Source organism: Astatotilapia calliptera, chromosome 16, assembly GCF_964374335.1.
Source record: "Astatotilapia calliptera chromosome 16, fAstCal68.1, whole genome shotgun sequence".
Taxonomy (NCBI): domain Eukaryota; kingdom Metazoa; phylum Chordata; class Actinopteri; order Cichliformes; family Cichlidae; genus Astatotilapia; species Astatotilapia calliptera.
Genome location: NC_137437.1, coordinates 27,421,955 through 27,442,693, shown reverse-complemented (window position 1 = coordinate 27,442,693; position 20,739 = coordinate 27,421,955). Strand labels below are relative to the sequence as shown.

The window sequence follows — 20,739 nt, the reverse complement described above, 5'->3', positions numbered from 1 at the left end:
ATATTTGAATTAATCTAACTTAAATTTAACATTTTACTGCCACAAATAAGAAATGTGTTGAAGTAACTAATCTAAACTATCTAACCTGAAAATATATCATCTATGTTCATACAACATAACTTGATTTAGTTAGTCTTAAATATGTCTTGTTAATCTTAAGTAGTTTTTTTTAAATTAGATGAACTAAAGATTTTTGCTTTAAACTAACATAATTCAATTTCGTGGAACCTGTTGACAAAATAATTTTAATTAAAGTCAACGTTTCATTTTTTTGAGTGTGAAGCGTAGTTTGCTGCTTCTTTTGCTGCTGGTTCGGTCAATATTGATTGGAGAGAGATAAAGGCTGCAGCTTCAGAATCAGGGCAAAAATGGCGCAAACACAAAGTGCGGACCCACCGAAACATCAGAATCAGCGAGCTGTCGGCTTTCAGCTCGTGTCCGTGCCGTCGGGTGAGAAAGGCGACATCTCACTGATTCTGATTTGTCGGCGGGTTTACACTTTGTGTTTACGTCTTTGTGCAGAATCCGTGTTCCCGCTCTCATTTACTGTTTTAGCTGTTTGGTGGTTGTTGAAATTTTGTGAGGTTAAACCTGAGATTCTGGCATTTTGGGCAAAATAAATTTATATTAAAAAATTGATTCAGGATTTTAATGAATCAATATCACGTTATCCAAGTGAGAATCGATTTTAATCAATAAATCGATAATGAAAACCCACCCCTACTAATCATTTGATTCAGGTGTGCTGACCCAGGGTGAGATCTAAAACCTGCAGGACAACGGCCCTCAAGGCCTGGAGTTGGCCAAGCGTTGACTAGAGGAAGATTTAAATTAACTCTGACATTATTAACTAATAAATACAGTTAGTCGACAGTCTTTGAGACTATAGGAATCTTTAATTAGCACTTCATTTTTCAAGGAGAGAAGCTGCCTTTATGCCTTTTCCAGCAGACAAAATGTCCATCATTATTACTTGTGTAATAGCTTAGACGCAGAGCTTGAATCTGATGAATCTGAGTGTGCAGTCAGACTGGCAATTAGCAGTTACTTTCTTCAAGGTCTGCTAAATTTTACCAGTACAGAAATGAAGAACATTTTCTCTCTAGAGACAAACCAGGATGTGATTGTGGAAAGGGGGGAGATGCTTGCACAAAATAAATAATGAAAAAAAAAAATCAAAGCAACAAAACTTGTTCCATCTATAATCATCTATTTTACATCACTCATTCAAATAATAAAAACAATGTACCAACATTACTTGGTGTGATTATTATGTGGTCTCATAAACACATGAAAGCAGATTTGAATAATGTAAATATAGATTCCTTTCAGTGTCACATACTTCTATCAAAATTATATTTTTCATTATATTGTACTTTTTCATTCATGTCTATTCATTACAAATCGCTTATACCTGATTCCTCTAACACTTATTTTCTATTATGCATTTGTTTTATTCTAATATGAAAAGCCAAATTAGTTAGTATCAGGACCTTTTTTTGCATTTAACTGCAAGAAACAAAGTGTAATATTCTTATGACATTAACTGGTTTTCTTCCATGCAGTTGCAACTGTGAGAGTTTTTAAACAAAGGGGCTCACTTAAGAACTCAGCAGTCACAAGGCTGTCACTATGTGTGAAAATAACTCAAAATGCTAGAATCTTAAGTCCGATAAGCCAATTAAGGAGCAGCCACCAACTTTTTATAATTTCCATAGAAATCCACCACAGATAATTTCATGAGCCTTTTTCCTAAAACCTGGCAAAGCTCCCACTCTTAGCTGTCCTGTCAAAACTCATTAGACTCTCCTGTTGGCTAATTTATCTGGACCTTCCACTGCCTTCCTGATAAACACACACATGATCCATTTTGACAGAATAATAAAACACAGGCAAAAAAGGGTGCAATTAGATTTATAATCTATGGAGATGATCAATTAATGCTTGGTAGGAAGCTACAATTCTGACTTTTAATCAGGCCAATGTTTTCTGAGCCCACAAACGATGATGATCCCTAATGAATAATGCATGCTCCGTTAATGCTGATATCCCCATCACCCAACATGAGGATATGGCTGATCACAACGGATCACATTATACTTGATAGTTTCTGCATAACTGATAAGATTGCATGTCAAGACCATAGCACTAATGGCTTTACCGTGAATTTGGATGATTTTCTAGTGATAGCTATATATAAGCAATATTACATTTAGTGATATTGTAATATTTAGTACATTAAGTGGATTTATAGTTAAAGGTAAAAAATAAATGAATACATACTATAACTAAATAGCAATCAATAATAATAAAAACCATAAAAGGAATTAATTTATTATGGTCAGAAACGGTTAAATCCGCATTTTGCCATAAATATGCAAATTCTTTTTCTTGCCAGCAACAGGAAGTAAATATGAAGTAAAGCTGAAGCCACTAACTAGCTTTGCTCAAAACCAGGATCTCCCCCACCTTGTATCAATACAGTCAAGGCTATTGCAGGCCTACTGTGTTCGTAGTGTTTCTTTCTAACCTCAATTTGGTGGTGCCCCGTTCTCCTGTGGAGTGAGCGCACAGCTGATTTCACTCAGCAATTAACCACCCTGTGCTATAAAAGCTGGGGAAGAGCTAATCTCTCAGTGTGGGCCAGCTAGTGTGGTGAGCTTTAGTGGCATGCATGCTTTGTGCTTTGGTAGTGCTGAGTTACTAGAAAGTAGTCAGTGCCTTCTGTTAACAGAAGTGCTTTTTTCTTTAGACTATTTGCCTTTTCTTTACTGGCTAACGAATGATTTGGTAATGCTTGACTGATAAAGCAGCATAGTCTTCTCATCTAAAAATCATTTCAAAGCTGAACCTTTTCATAAAATATAGATTAATTTTATTGCAGCTTTTGACTTTCACCTGGACATTTTATTGCTACCCCCCACCTCTCCTCAGATATGTAATAATTTGGGGGCTCATCCAGGATGTGACTGAGAGTTCAAACAGCTTTGAACTTCTGTTACATTTTTCTAGCCACTGCTTTCGTGAGTATTGCTGGCTGGATCCTTGTTTAACTTTTGAGCTGCCTTTCTCTAGATAGAACAGGTAAATGCCTAGCTGAGCTGTCATTGCTCTCCCTTTAGGCACTCCTTTGTTATTTTGCCTCGTTTCAGAGTTATCTTGGACAAGAATGAAGTCTCTGTTGAGGATTCAGCAATTCAAGACTCTAGTCACTAATGTCCTTGCCTTTTAAAATGCCTCAGGCATGGGATGCTCTAGAAGATAGTTGAGTTAAAAAAAAAATGTAAAGACAGTAGAAGGTGATTATTCAAAAAGTAAAGTATTCATTTTAGTAAGGTTTTCTACTTGGAATAAGGCGAAACTGAATTAAATGACCGATTTTCAGTCACAATGAAATGCATTTAATATGTGACAGGAACGGTTTATCTATGAAGAATATGTGAAACATTACCTTTAGCGTTGACACAGGTCACATTCTGGATCGCAGCTCCAGGACCGCAGGAGTTTTTGGTGGGAATACATCTTCCCTCTTGTTGGACCTGCCACAGGTAGCAGGCAGGATCGTCACAAGGAATGAACTCCGTCAGATGAGGGCATGTCCCCAGAGTGCCACTAGACTCCCACAGCACTTCTCTCCTCCTCTGTCTGAAACCTGATGGAAACAGGTGATGAGAAAGTACAGAAGAAGTTATCCGAGAAACCCTGATAATATAGTTACTATAGTATTCATAGACTTAAAGTCTATATATGTACATTGCTATTCTTCTTATCAGATGTTTCTTGCTGATGGAAAGCTGAACTAATCACAAGAACAAGCAAATTGCTAAGTCATGGCAACAGAATACCAGAAACACCATTGTTCTGCAAGGTAAAATAAGCATTTTTGTCAGTCTGGTAGATTTGAAGAGAGTACTATTATTACCATTATGGCTTTCATTCCCCACTGGAAAGGACTGTCTGACAGCAGAGTAAAGGGGGCAAATATCACAAAGATGATATACACTAAAACAAATATTGATTTCTTTCTTTGTTTTAATATTAGGTGGGCATTCTTTTCAGTGGCCAAACTATGTTTTGCTGCTGACCCCATTCACACCAGTACACTACTTTGTTTTTGTGCTGTTACTCGTATTTGCTGCAACAAACTTGGTTGGGGGCTGCAGGCATTCGTTTACAGTAGATAATATGCCAACAATAGATACCACATAAAATTCCTGAAAAGAACAAAAAAAAGCTATAATTGTCTTAAGAAAATAATACAAATTAAATGTAAATAATAAAGAAGGAGAAAATGTACCAGTTTTACTGTTGATTCTAGACAAGCAAATCTTACTGCCCTATCGCCATCTCAGGATTATTTTTATTTTGAGAATGTCATTAAACACATTTAAATTTGGAGTTTCTACGAGTGAAAATTCCATGTTTAAATGAGTGTTTTACATCGCTAGATCATTTCTCTGGTTCACTCTGACCTGGTAAACGGCAATCACAAAGTATGATCGAATTTGCTTGCTATAATTTTTGAGCCTGGCTTTTTTGGCTGCAAATCCAATCTGAGCCTGTAAATAGTTATGATCTCTTTTTTGCTTTTTATCTGTGAATATAGAGGGATATTGTCGTTTAAGCACCTTTGTAATCTGCTCTTTATTGCTCTTGCTTCATTAAATTGAAGTCTTCTTTTTGACTTGTACTGACTCCACAGTGGTGCTGAAGCCAAATGGAGCAAGATACTGTGATGTCGCATGATGACATAATGTTTCCAAGCTAGTATTATTAGACTACTTACTGACCGGTTAGATTATTAGATTGCCTAGTTGTTAGGATCTCTGCAGAGCTTTTAATAGTAAAATCCTGATTAAGGAGTTTTGTGGTGAATATAAAGTTATAGGAAATGACTGGCAGAGCCCAGAAAAAATTAAAATACAGTGGGGCAAAAAAGTATTTAGTCAGCCACCAATTGTGCAAGTTCCCCCACTTAAAATGATGACAGAGGTCAGTAATTTGCACCAGAGGTACACTTCAACTGTGAGAGACAGAATGTGAAAAAAAAAATCCATGAATCCACATGGTAGGATTTGTAAAGAATTTATTCGTAAATTAGGGTGGAAAATAAGTATTTGGTCACCTCAAACAAGGAAAATCTCTGGCTCTCACAGACCTGTAACGTCTTCTGTAAGAAGCTTTTCTGTCCCCCACTCGTTACCTGTATGAATGGCACCTGTTTGAACTCATCATCTGTATAAAAGACACCTGTCCACAGCCTCAAACAGTCAGACTCCAAACTCCGCCATGGCCAAGACCAAAGAGCTTTCGAAGGACACCAGGAAAAGTATTGTAGACCTGCACCAGACTGGGAAGAGTGAATCTACAATAGGCAAGCAGCTTGGTGTGAAAAAATCAACTGTGGGAGCAATCATCAGAAAATGGAAGACATACAAGACCACTGATAATCTCCCACGATCTGGGGCTCCACGCAAGATCATGAGAGGGTCAAAATGATCATGAGAACGGTGAGCAAAGATCCCAGAACCACACGGGGGGACCTGGTGAATGACCTGCAGAGAGCTGGGACCAAAGTAACAAAGGTCACCATCAGTAACACACTACAACAGCAGGGAATCAAATCCCGCAGTGCCAGACGTGTTCCGCTGCTGAAGCCAGTGCATGTCCAGGCCCGTCTGAAGTTTGCCAGAGAGCACATGGATGATACAGCAGAGGATTGGGAGAATGTCATGTGGTCAGATGAAACCAAAGTAGAACTTTTTGGTATAAACTCAACTCGTCGTGTTTGGAGGAAGAAGAATACTGAGTTGCATCCCAAGAACACCATACCTACTGTGAAGCATGGGGGTGGAAACATCATGCTATGGGGCTGTTTTTCTGCCAAGGGGACAGGACGACTGATCCGTGTTAAGGACAGACTGAATGGGGCCATGTATCGTGAGATTTTGAGCCAAAACCTCCTTCCATCAGTGAGAACTTTGAAGATGAAACGAGGCTGGGCCTTCCAACATGACAATGATCCAAAACACACCGCCCGGGCAACGAAGGAGTGGCTCCGTAAGAAGCATTTGAAAGTCCTGGAGTGGCCTAGCCAGTCTCCAGACCTCAACCCCATAGAAAATCTGTGGCGGGAGTTGAAAGTCCATGTTGCTCGGCGACAGCCCCAAAACATCACTGCTCTCGAGAAGATCTGCATGGAGGAATGGGCCAAAATACCAGCTACTGTGTGTGCAAACCTGGTAAAGACCTATAGTAAACGTTTGACCTCTGTTATTGCCAACAAAGGTTATGTTACAAAGTATTGAGTTGTATTTTTGTTATTGACCAAATACTTATTTTCCACCCTGATTTACGAATAAATTCTTTACAAATCCTACCATGTGGATTCATGGATTTTTTTTTTTTCACATTCTGTCTCTCACAGTTGAAGTGTACCTCTGGTGCAAATTACTGACCTCTGTCATCATTTTAGGTGGGGGAACTTGCACAATCGGTGGCTGACTAAATACTTTTTTGCCCCACTGTACACACAAAGATTGTAAAATGTTCTTCATGCCATTGAAAAGGATAACACTTTCCAAACCAACAAGGCTTTCATTCGATGACATAACAGAAGGTGAAAGCTGTATCCCTGCCATGATATTAGCATTTGAACTCAAGTACCTTCTATAGTTTCAACATAAATAAAACTAAAAGGAATAATAAATATTGTTCAACATGTATTACCTCACACCCTCAAAGACAACACAATGTAACAACACCCTCTCACCTAATTTCAAACCCACCAGCACTGAGGCTGTCCAACAAACAACTAAACCTTTCAAAACCCAGAACAACACCATGCTGTGGCAATGTTAGCAACTTAACCACATAGACTTGTGACCACAAGTTGAACCTTTGGATCAAGAGAGACTGAATAAAGCAAAGAAAAAACATCTTTTTCCAAAGGAAAATATTTAATGTTATTTTAAAGGCTGGATCACACCTCACTTCAGAACAAAGAAGTCCAAACTGAAATACATGATGATCTTTGGTATTTCCCTTGCTTGGCCCCACCTGTCTCTGTGCCACAGATATAGACACACTGACATTCTGCTTCTGCCCCTCTTCTCATTTACTCTAACACAGAGACCTTTTCATAAATAAACACTCCCAGTAGATATTTCTTCATTGATTTCCCTTTTTTGTTTGATTCAATACAATCCTTCAACATACTAGAAGTGAGATTTTATTTTAATATCTGAACTTCAATGTACAGCACGTGCTACGTTAAGATCATTTAGGACAAGCTTGATGAAAAACATCTATAATGTTTGGTGCCATAAGAATCCAGTCCAAATGTTTGACTCGTGGTTTAGAATTTCCATCCATACCTGATTCATGCCCTGGGGGACGGGGCTATGGCTCCCCACACTCCCTAGCAGATCGTTACATGGAGAAACCTTTGGAATACAAGCATGCTGATCCACACAGGTGTGCACACAGGTGTACACACGGGTGTTCACAGACGCGGACTACAGCTTTCTTGGCTGCTGCCTCAAAGCACATTGTGCGCTGTCTATCTTGTGTGCTGCACAATAGCGTTTAATATTTAGCATCTACTGTTATCTACTGCTAGCTAGTTTATTGTGATGGTGCTGTATTTATTATGTTGCTCTTTTTTTGTTTGTTTTCTCTTCTGGTTTTTTTTCTCCATACAGGTGATCCAGGTGTTTTGTTTGCTTTTCTTTCTTTCTTCCCCCTTTCTCACTGTCTCTTCTCCCCTCTGTTTTTCTTTCTCTCCCTCTCTTTCTTTCATTCTTTCTCCCTGTCCTATTCCCCAGTCATGTTTGTCCCGTTTGTAGCAACCGAAAATAAAATAAATACATAATTATAATAAAGGTCAATCAAATGGACCAATATGGCAAGGCCATGATGATCCACTTGGTAAAATAAATCCGCTTGGCATCTTTCTTGGCCTTAAGACAACAATTCTGATGGCTGAGGATCCAAACGGGACAAAAAAAATAAAAAAATAGAATTTCCATCCATGCATTCTCTTCCACTTATCCTTATCAGGGTAGCTGGGATAGCTGTCTTAGTGCAAGAGGCAGGGTACATCCTGGAGAGGTCACCAGTCTGTCGCAGGGCTTACACATAGAGACAGACAACCATTTGCACTCACATTCACACCTATGGGCAATTTAGAGTTACCAATTAACCTAACCCTACTAACTGCATGTCTTTGGACTGTGGGAGGAAGCCGGAGAACCCGGAAAGAACCCATGAAAACAACTGGTCATATGCTTCTTTAAATTATAATCCAAAAACTAAGTTGTCCTGACAAAATCAAAACGTAAAAGAAAGAACAATAGATAGTCCAATAGCTAGCTAGCTACATAGAAGGATCCATCCTTTGCACATTTACAAGTAATTTTTATGCAATTCAAGTTTATTTTAGTTAGTTAGTAATTCTCTTATATATACTTTAACTGCTAATTAATACTTTTCCCTATAATAATATTTATTTTATAATTTTCCCTATAATCAAGCAAAAGCTGGTCTAAAATGTCACATTTACAGAACTTTTATTTTAGCAAGATCGGGAAAGATGTCGTATTTTTGGTTGCCATCCTTTCCCTGTTTTTCAGTAAGGAACATAAACAAATAGATGATATGAATATTATATTTTCAGAATTGTAAAACCTTATTGTGGATGTAAGAGCCAAATTATGTGGATATTTTGCATCCAATTCATTGTGTAACATTTTATTCAATGGTTTGGGCACCAGGAACACTAGCAACCACTGTTGTGGAAGCTAATGGGGTTCCTTATAAATAAACAAATAAATAAACAAAAGCAGCATGATCACTGTCTGTCAGAAAACAAATGTATATCGATTGAAATAACATCTAAGCGAGAGCTAGGTGCAAAAGTGACACAACAGCAGTGAAAAGGCAGTGACTAGAGATACATTAAAGAGGGTGCAGCTTGATTCATGTGACATGAACAACACTGCTCTAAAGATGGTTTACACAGTAACTAGCAAATTGCAGAATGATCAACATTTTGACACACTCATTATTATTCAGCCAGTTACCCAATCACCCATCAAATTACATTCTTGTTGCCTATTAGGGCTGATTTGGTTCTAAAATGTTGATTATGTCACAGATGGGTTATTCTTAAAATATTTCTTTATAATCAGGTCTTTACCTATCGAATACATTGTGATCCACATTTATAATCCATGGTTTCTATTGACTACCGAGCTCTTCCAGTTTCCTGATGATGCATTTGTGGATAAAAAGTTGAAGGATAAAAATAATATTTTTTAGCTGTGGCACTTTCTCCAGTAAATGTAGACGACACTTGAGCAGGGGCGGCTTTTCTTTTTGAGCAATACTCAATTTACACATGGCTGAAAGGTCTCACATTCTTTCCCTCCACAGGTGGACCTGTCAAACCCCTGGATGCCCACTCTGCAAATTACATCCCCGACCATCTATTGGTGTGAGGCACCAGTTCAGCGGCCAGATCCGAGCGATGCTGCCCAAGTGTGCTCTCGAAGAGCAAAGAGACTGTGGATCGATTGCAGTATTGCCCGGAGCACTTACTGTTACTCACATCCAAACCACAAAAAACAATTTGGCTGGGCATGCCCCCACGGATATTAATAATTGAAAGGTTTCTTGGTCATACCAGGTTTATTTCAAGGAAACAAGGGCCAACCGGTGATTTTTAGCACATATTTGTTCAGAAATACACCTCCCCACAGCTCTGTGATTTCTTGCAGAGACATTACCAGAACTCTGTCCAATAATCTCCCATGTTCAATTCATTTTTCCATAAAGCTTTTAGTGCCTTATGGAAAAGGCACTAAAAGTGCTTTTAGATCATTTAAATTCGTAATTTTCTGGAAAGCAAAGCAGCGGAAGCACCAGCTTGGCTCCTCCATCTGAAATTTGGGATCTCACAAGCCTTTCAGTTTGGATCAAAAGTTGTTTTAATATTGTGAGACACAAAGGCAGTGTGCTACCAATTCTTTGCAGCAAGTTCAAGTTCGAGTTCAAGTTCAAGTTCAAATTTTATTTGCCACATGCAGTGGCAGGTTGCCCTGCAGTGGAATGAACCCGCCCCCAACCTTACAGTCAAAGACACCGATAATAACAATACTGTACTACTCAATAAGTGTTTATTGCACCATTGCCAGCACTGCTTCAGCAAGTGGTTGTGTATTGGTTCATACGCTTTCTGCTGTGCACTCGTAGTCTTTATGAATACCATCAAAAGACAGTGTGCCACAAGAGACCCTGTGCAAAAAAGCAGATGCTGTGTTTTCCACTCCTTGAAATATATTAATGACACTGTCTGTGAGAGGAGTCGGCTCATCCCGTTGAGATCCAGTGTTGGAGAGTGTGGGCACTGACCTGAACAATGCACACTTCACTCACTCCCTGGGGCGCTTTCATGCGCATTTACTCACGGCAGGGACGAGGTCATGCTGCCCTTTTAGCAAAGTACTAACACACTAACAGCTCCGACACTACTGGCACACTGACTGAAACACGCACACTGCGCACACACACACATTCACGACGCACAGCCTTTCCAAAGCAGTCAGATATGACACACTTTCACCTGTGCAAAAAGACAAGAACATCGGCAGCAAGAGTGTGTTGAATACTTCAGTACATCTGCTCTCTTGCACACAGACACACTGTCACACACACTTCACATGAGCAAACACACACGCAGACAGGAAGCATCTTATCTGCTGATACTCCTTTCAGCCTCCTGGGGCCTGAGAGCTGAAATCTAGGTGCTTCTGTCTCTCGTCTGCCGTGGTTTAAGCATGTGGCACCTTCTTCCAAAGCCCATTTCTTCCCAGACAACTGCTTATCAACAAACAATTTAAGATCCAAACGTATACTGCTCTCTATACTGCTCTGACAACATTGGTCTTTTTCACTGACACTTTCTCACTTAACCTCTGTCAGGAACAATACTTCTTTCTCTTCAGGATTGCTGAAGCACTGCGTAAGCAGTCTTGAGACAATCTAAGCACAAGGCATGTCACACTGCTAAAAAAACCAAATGCATATGTATGTAACAGCTTTCAGGTTAATTAGAAGTCATGTCTATATACAAGTACACAACTAACTCTACATGTGGAACATCCCTGTAATAGAGTTAGCACTGTTTATTTTCTTTTATTTAATAGTTATGATTTAAACTTCCACATCAAAGTTAATTGATTAATTTTAAATATAATAGACTTAAATATATGTAATATCTCTTATACTGTTTGGTGACTATCCTCTTATTATCGATCCATATTATCGGTCAGAGTAATTCGGAGAATACAGTGCTTTACTTTTGAAGGCAGCTGGAAGAATAAAGCACCTTGAAACAATGTTTCTACATTTTAAAAGGACTCTCTGATGCACTTTGTTATTGTGGTTGTTACATTATGTTTCATGGGCTGTTGTGATCACTAGGGCTAGGAGTGGTCTGCGGTTTTGATTGAAGACAAGTCATTGTCAAACCTTCTCATTGTTGAAATATAATTGCTGAGTGCATTACTAAATTATATTTTGAAATACTGCACGGCTATTATTGCAAACATAAAAATTCGGTGATGCATCACAAGAAATACAACTTCTGCTCTCTGTGCTTTGAAGCGCACAAGTGCCATCAAAGATAAATGTTACCTTGTTCTGCTTTTACCTTTCTTTTTATGTCGGTCATGAGTGATTAGAGTGTTTTTCCGGGTGGAAGATGCATTTTGAGACATCGTGTTAAGATGTGTCTCCCATCTACTTGATTCACATAGTCATGATATTTTTGGCCAGCAAGCATATCCTGTACATCTTAGACTTTGAAGTAAAATTACTTAATTGCAGCAATTATAAACATTACACAGTAATCTTTTTCTTCTTTTTTTAGTAATAGCATCCCGTTATTTTTTTTTAAAGCAAGCTTTGTGTCATGGTCACGAGCCCTGTCGCCTCCATGTGCTTAACTCGACAGCGTATTTGGTCAAACGTAGATTCTGTTGTGAATGGTCCTGTGACAATTCCAGTCACACTGCTTTCCACCTGGCTTTGCTGCCGGGTCGTAAGAAGAACTTCTTACAATCAAGCTTACCAATTAGTTGATGTCTTATTTAAGCTCAGCACGGATGTTGATGTCTCCATGTTCTGTACCTTTTGTTTGAGACCCTTATTTAGCCTGTGAATACTACGAGCAGACACTTAGAGGACATATTTTGCAGATACAGCCTGTAAGGTTGAACACAAGTACCAGGTAGACTTAACTCTGTGTTTGAAGTAACCGTTACTGCCTGCGGCTGGGTCCGGTTTAGACACATATCCACACACGCTCCACTAACAGTGCACTTGCCTTACTTGTTTTTCAGTTTAGCCACATTTGCTGCAAGGATGTTGATGCTCTGTAGTTTGTTTTGGACAAAGAGTTAGTTACATTTGATTTCTATCTTCTTTTGTAGTAAGTCATTCTGTAAACGATGTTAGCCTACGCTTGGTTTTGTTCCTTTCTTTGATTTGGCATCACTCACAAGCTCATGCAGTTTGTCTCATTTCTGCAATTTATTTCATCTTCTTGTTCTCATTCTTTCTTTTTTTTGTTTGACAATAAATATCTTCACAGAAACCAAGAATATCTGTTTGTATGTTGCCTCACTCCATCCAGTTTGAGCTGCGATATAACGCTTGTGACAGGTACACACATGTATACATGGAAAATGCAATGATCCAAATATTTCAAAAGCGAAAGCTTGTTCATTTTTATATAAATTTTTCAGCATACCTTTCTTCCCATGTGGTTCTTCGCAGCTGTCATATAGACATGCACCCCAGGGTGACCACCCGGTGAGTAAGCAGTAATGCTGGCAGGGAATGGAGCAGTGCTGGACAGCCAAAGGAGGCTCTTCACCATCACACAGCCTAGCATTTACAGGCCTGGACACTGAACAAACAAAAGAAGCACAGGGAAGGATAAACCGACCACAAGTCAAAACACATACAGGCAGTTGTAGAGTGTGTGTGTGTGTGTGTGTGTGTGTGTGTGTGTGTGTGTGTGTGTGTGTGCGCATGCGTGCAAGTAATATGTTTTGGAATGAAAGCCAAACAAACATACTGTACGTGCTAGTTGATATGAAAGTGATTGAATGAGCATATGTGTTATCAGAGCAGTTAGTTTTGATTGGCAAGATATGTATTACTTAAAGTAAAGTCTACAACTTAAACTTTCTCACTACAGCTGGTGAGAAATAGGTTACGAGTAGAGAAAAATGCTCATTTCTAACTTAAGAGGTAAAGTGGAAGGCCAGTTCAGTCTCACAGGAAAATCTGTAACAGCTGGGTTGGTCTACTGCATAAATGTACTTTGCAATAAAGATTTTTTTTTGCCAACATGGCAGCGCGTGCACACGCAGCGGCTTCTCTCTCTACCTGAATATTGTATATTGTATATTGCATAGCTTTCTTGTTAATTTGTATTGTATTTATTTATTTAAATTTTTACTTTTTAATTATTTTATTTGCATTTTTTAATCACTCTCTTATTTAAATGTTCATTTGCTATTTCATCTAGGGTTTGAGAGTAACGAAATTTATATTCTCCGTATGTCCTGTACATGTGGCAGAATTGACAAATAAAGTTGACTTTGACTTTGACTTTGAAAATGGTAAAATCAGGAGATACCTAGAGTTTTAGAGGGACCAATTGTAGAGGCAGGAACCAGTAACCTTGCATAACGGGAAAATATATGGTGAAGGATGTGAAAAGGTCTACCCAAAATGTGGTAATTTTGTAACTCTAACAGAATAATTTTAGTGAAATTAGAATTATGGTAAGTGTAAAACAAAAATAAAAATACAATATGAAACTATGTCTGACAGTAATATATGAAAAACGAATTGGCCCCATAACAAGGACAAAAAGTCTAAAAACAAACAGCAGAAAAGTTATTGTTACACACAGAATCAAACCTCAGTAGTTCCCATGACAAACCAACTAAACTGTCAAAATGAAAAACAAAATAAAACAGACTAAAAAAACCCCCCAAAGAAACAAAAAAAAAAAACTTATGAAAGGCAGAATTTTAATTCCTTTTTTTTTTTTCTAAAAACTGTGATGTTTTGTGTTGTGCAACAATATAGCTTTAAAACATTTTGCATGGGACTCAGCTGAGAGGGCAACGACCAGCTAAGGGAATAAACAGCAGCTCAACAGGGAGATATTAAGTCAAGACACGGTACGACCAATTCACTGCTAAGCACAGCTGACATTATTTGAAGATCACAGTCGGCTCAGCCACCTGTAATGGGCTCTGACATTAGTCTTTCTCGCAGAGTAAGTGACTATTTTTTGCCTGTCCACAACATGGGGATTTATTCAATCTAATATTCCATTTTGATGCACCTCAGCACATTACTGAGAGGCAAATTTCCATTTAAATGAGAGCCCATAGAGATATTCACTAAATGTCCACTGTGCATTTTGTCTTTTTACCAAAAGTAATTTACATGGTATTTGATCTCCTTTGTAAAATGAGATGCTTGCCTAAACACGTTGATAAAGTGCAGTATAGATCTTTCTGCTTTGCTCCCTAAATTGTGTTTTCATGTTTGCCAATTGTGTTACAGTTGTAGGCATCTAATAAAACCTGATTGAGCTCTTTATATTCTCCACATGCCTTGCAGCCACATCTGTTTATCATGTAAAACTGTACGAGTCACATCAAGGTAAACACTGAACTTGAAGTATTGATGTTGTCTCTCACATCCAGTGGTTCAAAGAGTTGCTTTCATTCGTACTCTATACTTAGCACATTCACAAATATACAAGCATTTCTCTGAACACTTCCTTCCAAAGGCAACACCTCCATCACACAGCTCAGGACTTGGGTCAGAACTATATGAAAATATGGATGGAGGCAAAGTTAACTTGTTATTATTTAATAAACTGTTGTGTTTTAAGGGGAGGCAAAGATGCGATTTGCAAAAAGAGAATCTTACAGTTGGCAGCCATTAAAAACTACCAACTGTGTTTAATTAAAAAGATAAATTAAATACTTAGTATGCATGTTAGTCTATTCTTAAAGTGATTTATAAGCCTAACTTTAATTTTGTTAATTAGAAAGTATCGCCTTTCTGTTCATAAATATTCAGTAACGGTCTATGTCTTCCTGCTGCCACAACTTGCCATATTGTGTGTGCCGCATGTTCTGAACACACTTAGGAGGGTTAGACTGGGTTTCTGAAGTGTTGACAGAGATTTTTGTTCCTTTGCTTATCTTTTTTTTTTTTTTGCATCAACTTAAACATGGGCAATATGCCAAATGTAGAACAATGAAAACACAGAGACAATTCCCTTCCCCGTTGTTGTGAGCTGCAAATAAACATGTTCTGCAATAATAAAGGAATCCCAGTCAGCTAAGCTGATTAAGTTCAGGGGAGAACCCCCAGGGCCATTGCATTGGAGACCAAATTGAAATCGGTTTAACCAACAAATAAATAATCATCACTGTTGTCTAGCATTATTTGGCAGTATATCTCTTTGCAAAATTACTACAACACGTAACGACATTTTTTTTAAGGATGTGTGACAAAACAACAAAGAAGTCTTTAAACAGATGCAATTGTTGCCCCAACTGCCTGAACCAAAATAATGAATCTGACTAGATTATCCGTTTTTGGGTCATATTTTAAAGCTAGACTTTACATTATTTTCAGTCTCTACCTTCAACTGAACTTCAATATAGCTCCGGCAATAAACAAGATACATTAAACGCACGCACAAACTATATATAAAAAAGTAGTTCTTATTATTTGACTAACAGCAGTTCCTTATTTTCTTCAAGTCTGTACCTTGACTAACCTCAGATATTTATGCAGTCTGTCTACATTTTATTACAGGGCTTTAATAGTTATACATTTCCTGATATTGCAGCCACAGTTCACAGTGGGAGGGATGATAAGTTCTTCTCAGCAGTTGAATTAAAGTAATATTTCACATTTACTTCAGCTTGTATGCCATATTTGAAAAAAACCATGAAAACACACTTTCCTCCTGTCTCTCACACTTTTAGGTCTCAAATTGTTTTACTTGTTTTCTGAAAAAGGAACTAGATTTCTGTTAAAGAAAAAGTTTGCTTGGTAATAACTGGTATGTATGCATTCTACCTCCTGACCACATTATACAGATTATTATACAGAGAAAGAATATTTCATTCCACTGCTATGTTGATAACACGCAGACATTCTTATATTAGAAATTGCTGGTCACATTTTTTGTTAATTAAATTCAAATAAAAGAGGAATTCTTATCACTGGTACAGACAATCTGCATCCAACCATGAAGTCCTCCCTCAGTCCTTTATCCGTTCATGGGCTTTAGTGACGCTCAGTGTCATTCATGGTTTTGGATTTTTGTAACGGTCTTTTAAACTCGTATCAATCAGAAAGCATAGAAAAATTCAGACTGTGCAAAATGTAGCAACCAGACTTCTTACAACAACCAAGAAAAAATTATATTACACTAATCTTAAAGACTCTACACTGGCTGCCCATCACTTTAAGGATCGATTTTAAGATTTTACTTATCACTTTTAAAGGTCTTCACGGCCTGCATTCAGAATGCATGCTGAAATTGCTGTTCCTGTACCAACCGGTGCGCAGCCTCAGATCCTCAGGCAAAAACCTGTTAACTGTTCTCACCTCAGTGAGTGTTAGCTGTGAGGCCTCGCCCGTTTAGGGATGATGTGCCTGAGAAAATCTGGCTTGCCTCACCAGTTTCTTCTCTCACTGCTAAAGATTCCTTTTTATTGTAAGGCTTTGGTGTGATTTCAGTATAAATATGATATTTTTGACCTTGTTTGTTTAACTTATACTTAACTTAAAAGAATAGATAAAGCTCAATAAAACTGAATCACAAACTTATTCTTCTAAAGTGACTTGCCCAGGTACAGTTTACTATAATAGACAATATCATATCTGTAATATACAATCCAATGTACTGTACAGGGTAAAATAAGGATTGTAGCGGAAAAAAGAGCTCAGTTCATTTAGCATCGTTACAGGTGTATTTTTTTTTTTTTTTTTACCTTAGCCTGACTAAAAGTAGATTTTTAGTCTTGTAAATTTCCACAGTACAGTGGGGAATGACCATAGACACACTGATTTGCTTACTGAAGAGGAATATTTCCCGCAGTCTTATACAGTGGCTTGTGAGTAAGGAATATCAGTCAAAAACTGTTCTGCAAGCACTTTTTTTTTTCATTTGAACAGTCTCATTTAATTATTCATTTATTTATTTATTTTTTAAAGCAGAAATTCAAAAACCTTTTTACTGAACAAAAGCAACATTTGTGAGATGTGTGAGAGTTAATTTCATTAGCATCTTTAGTAGCTTTCCTGGTTTAAGTGCCATTTTATATTTGCTGTCTCTTAGTTTGATAATGAATCTGCATTATTTTCTGACCAAAGAGGCCCAATGCTTGTATGTTCATGAAAAAAACTGCACTTTCACACTTTCAGAGGTACAATTAGCAATTTCTCTGTGAAGGTTCTCAGTCATCCAGGTCATGGTAGTCTAAAGAGCTTGGAAAGAAAAGTGTCTGGACTTCTTTGAGTTGCTTGAAGACGTTCCACCTCTCATCTGAGAAGCTCTTTCAGTTCTAACGTCAAATGGGGGAGAGTCCCAGATTTAAGTCCTAGGGGAGTGTCCCCCAAGGGGGTCACAGGGGTCCTGTTGATCCTCTACCTAATCACATGAGCCAAGGTGTGAAAATGGGTGTAGGTCACAATCAAAAGTTTCGGGGGAACCTGCTGTGAAACCTGGCCCCACCCTATGATGTGGTTTCCTGAGGTCAACAGGCCCAGGATGTGAGTGGGCATTGAGGCATCTGGGAAGGGATCTCAAAACTGGGTTATAGATGGCAGACAGTTGGTGTCGTAAGCCACCGCCTCTGTTCAATGTGAACATTGGCATCCTCAACAGTGACCTTTGTCCTTGATGAACAGCCGAGTCTTGTCCCATCGAGGTGGCTCTTCTATGTCGTGTAATACGTTTACGAAGTGGCTGTTTTGTCTCTCCAATGTAGAGGTTTGAGCATTCCTCACTACACTGTACAGCATACACTACGTTGCTACGTTTGTGTTTAGGAGTTTGGGATGAACCAGTTTTGTCTGAGTGTGTGGCTGTGTCTGAAGTACACTGGGATGTCATGCTTGAAGAAGACTCTCCTGAGTTTTTCTGATAAACCGGCAACATGGGGGAAGACAATGTTGTTGCATTTGTCTTTCTGATCCTCCCTAGTTGGTGTCTGAATAACTAAAGAAGCTTCTCGGATAAGAAGTGAAACGTCTTCAAGCAACTTAAAGAGGTAAAGAGGTCCAGACACTTTTCTTTCCAAGCTCTTTAGACAAATAACAATTTCACATGCAGAACAGTGCCCCACTGTTGGTCCAGATCTTGGCTGAACTTGGCTGAACTTGGCTGAACCCAGCGATACCAGACCACGCCGTGCAGCCGACGGGGTTCTTTTCGGTTTACCGCATGGACAGGACAATGGAGTCGGGGAAGAAAAGAGGTGGTGGAGTGTGTTTGATGGTGAACAACAGATGGTGCGACAGCACAAACATCTCCCCACTCATACGCTCTTGCTCGCCCAATCTGGAGCTTTTGATCGTTAAGTGTCGCCCTTTCTATCTCCCTCGGGAATTCACTGCGGTCATTGTTTACATTTACATTCACTGTTTACATTCCGCCTCACGCGGACTCGGACACTGCCTTATGTGAGCTACATGAGGCTCTCACACATCAACAAACACTTCACCAAGATGCCGCACTCATTGTTATGGGAGATTTTAACAGAGTGAATCTCAAACGGACATTTCACAACCTTCACCAGCACATCAACTGCCCCACCCGGGGCACGAGGACATTAGACCACTGCTACACCCCGTTCAAGAACTGTTACAAGGCTCAGCCCCTGCCGGCATTTCGAAAATCGGACCATTCCGCCATCTTCCTCATGCCTGCTTACAAACAAAGGCTAAAGCAGCAACCACCAATCAGGAGGGAGGTCGCTCGCTGGACGGACCAATCGGTGGCCGCACTGCAGGACGCACTGGATGACGCACTGGATGACGCAGACTGGGACATGTTTCGGCGCAGCTCTGATGACATCAACATGTTTACGGAAGCGGTTGTGGGATTTATCGGGAAACTAGCGGACGACACAGCAGAAAGAACTATCATCCGAACGTTTCCCAACCAGAAGCCGTGGGTGGATAAAAACATCCGCGACGCTCTGAGATCACGCACCGCTGCCTACAATGAAGGGCTTGTCTCCGGTAATATGGACCTGTACAAGGCTGCGTCCTACAATGTGCGCAGCGCGGTCCGAAAGGCAAAGTGGAGCTACAGGGAAAAACTAGAGTCACAGCTACGACAGTGTGACTCTAGGAGCCTGTGGAAAGGACTGCGGACTATAACGGACTATAAACGACTAGCTTCTTCAATGATGAATGCAGATGCTTCACTGGCTGATGAGCTGAACACGTTTTATGCTCGCTTCGACGCCGCAGCAGCAATTAAAACAACAAACGGCTGCGCGCGCTCAGAGTGCACCAGTGAAGAAAATGCATTCGTCATCACAGAGCATGCCGTGAGGAACACCTTCAGGAGGGTGAACACCAGGAAGGCAGCAGGACCAGATGCAGTCCCTGGCCGGGTCCTTAGAGCCTGCGCTGATCAACTAGCACCGGTGTTCACGGACATCTTCAACCTCTCCCTGGCCCAAGCTGTGGTTCCCACGTGCGTGCTTCAAACAGTCCATTATTGTCCCTGTTCCAAAGAAACAACAGCCCCGCTTGCCACAATGACTACCGTCCAGTAGCACTGACTTCAATTGTGATGAAGTGTTTTGAAAGACTGATGAGAGATCACATCACCTCTTCACTTCCTGCCACCATCGACTCACTTCAGTTTGCTTACCGGACTAATCATTCCACAGACGATGCCATATCTCACCTGCTCCACACATCCCTGAGTCACCTGGACACTGGCAGAGGGAATTATGTTAGGATGCTGTTCGTGGACTACAGTTCAGCATTCAACACAATAATTCCCTCTAAGCTTTTCACCAAGTTGACGGATCTAGGACTCAGCTCATCACTGTGTCAGTGGATCCTCAACTTCCTCACAGACAGACCCCAATCAGTGAGGGTGGGAAAACAAGTCTCCCCCTCCATCTCACTCAGCACTGGAGTGCCTCAGGGCTGTGTTTTAAGCCCCCTGCTGTACTCACTGTACACTTATGACTGTGTAGCCACATCCGACACCACCTCCATTGTCAAGTTTGCTGACGACACTGTTGTTGTGGGCCTGATCTCCGACAACATCGAGACGGCCTACCTGGAGGAGATTAGGAACCTGGAGACCTGGTGCCAGGAGAATAACCTCCTCCTAAACATCAGCAAGACTAAGGAGCTGATCATGGACTTCACTACAAAGCAGGCGAGGAATTACAAACCCCTCATCATCAGTGGCACGCCAGTGGAGAGAGTGGACAGTTTCCGATACCTGGGTGTCCGCATCACTCAGGACCTGTCATGGTCCTGCCACATCAACTCCCTGGTTAAGAAAGCCCGTCAGCGTCTCTTCTTCCTCAGAAGACTTAGAGACTTCCATCTGCCACTGAAGGTGCTCAAGAACTTCTACTC

General features: G+C 39.8%; 1 protein-coding gene across 1 annotated transcript in view; it reads right to left on the bottom strand.

The window, feature by feature from the left end:
* The window catches only part of thsd7ba (thrombospondin, type I, domain containing 7Ba), a 204,348-nt gene that overhangs the window by 96,685 nt on the left and 86,924 nt on the right, over positions 1-20,739 (bottom strand). Inside the window, exons 7-8 of the mRNA XM_026145082.2 lie at positions 12,815-12,973; positions 3,452-3,652 (exon numbers count right to left, since the gene is read on the bottom strand). Coding sequence (XP_026000867.2) covers positions 3,452-3,652; positions 12,815-12,973 — 360 coding nt within the window. The remainder of the gene's footprint in view (positions 1-3,451; positions 3,653-12,814; positions 12,974-20,739) is intronic.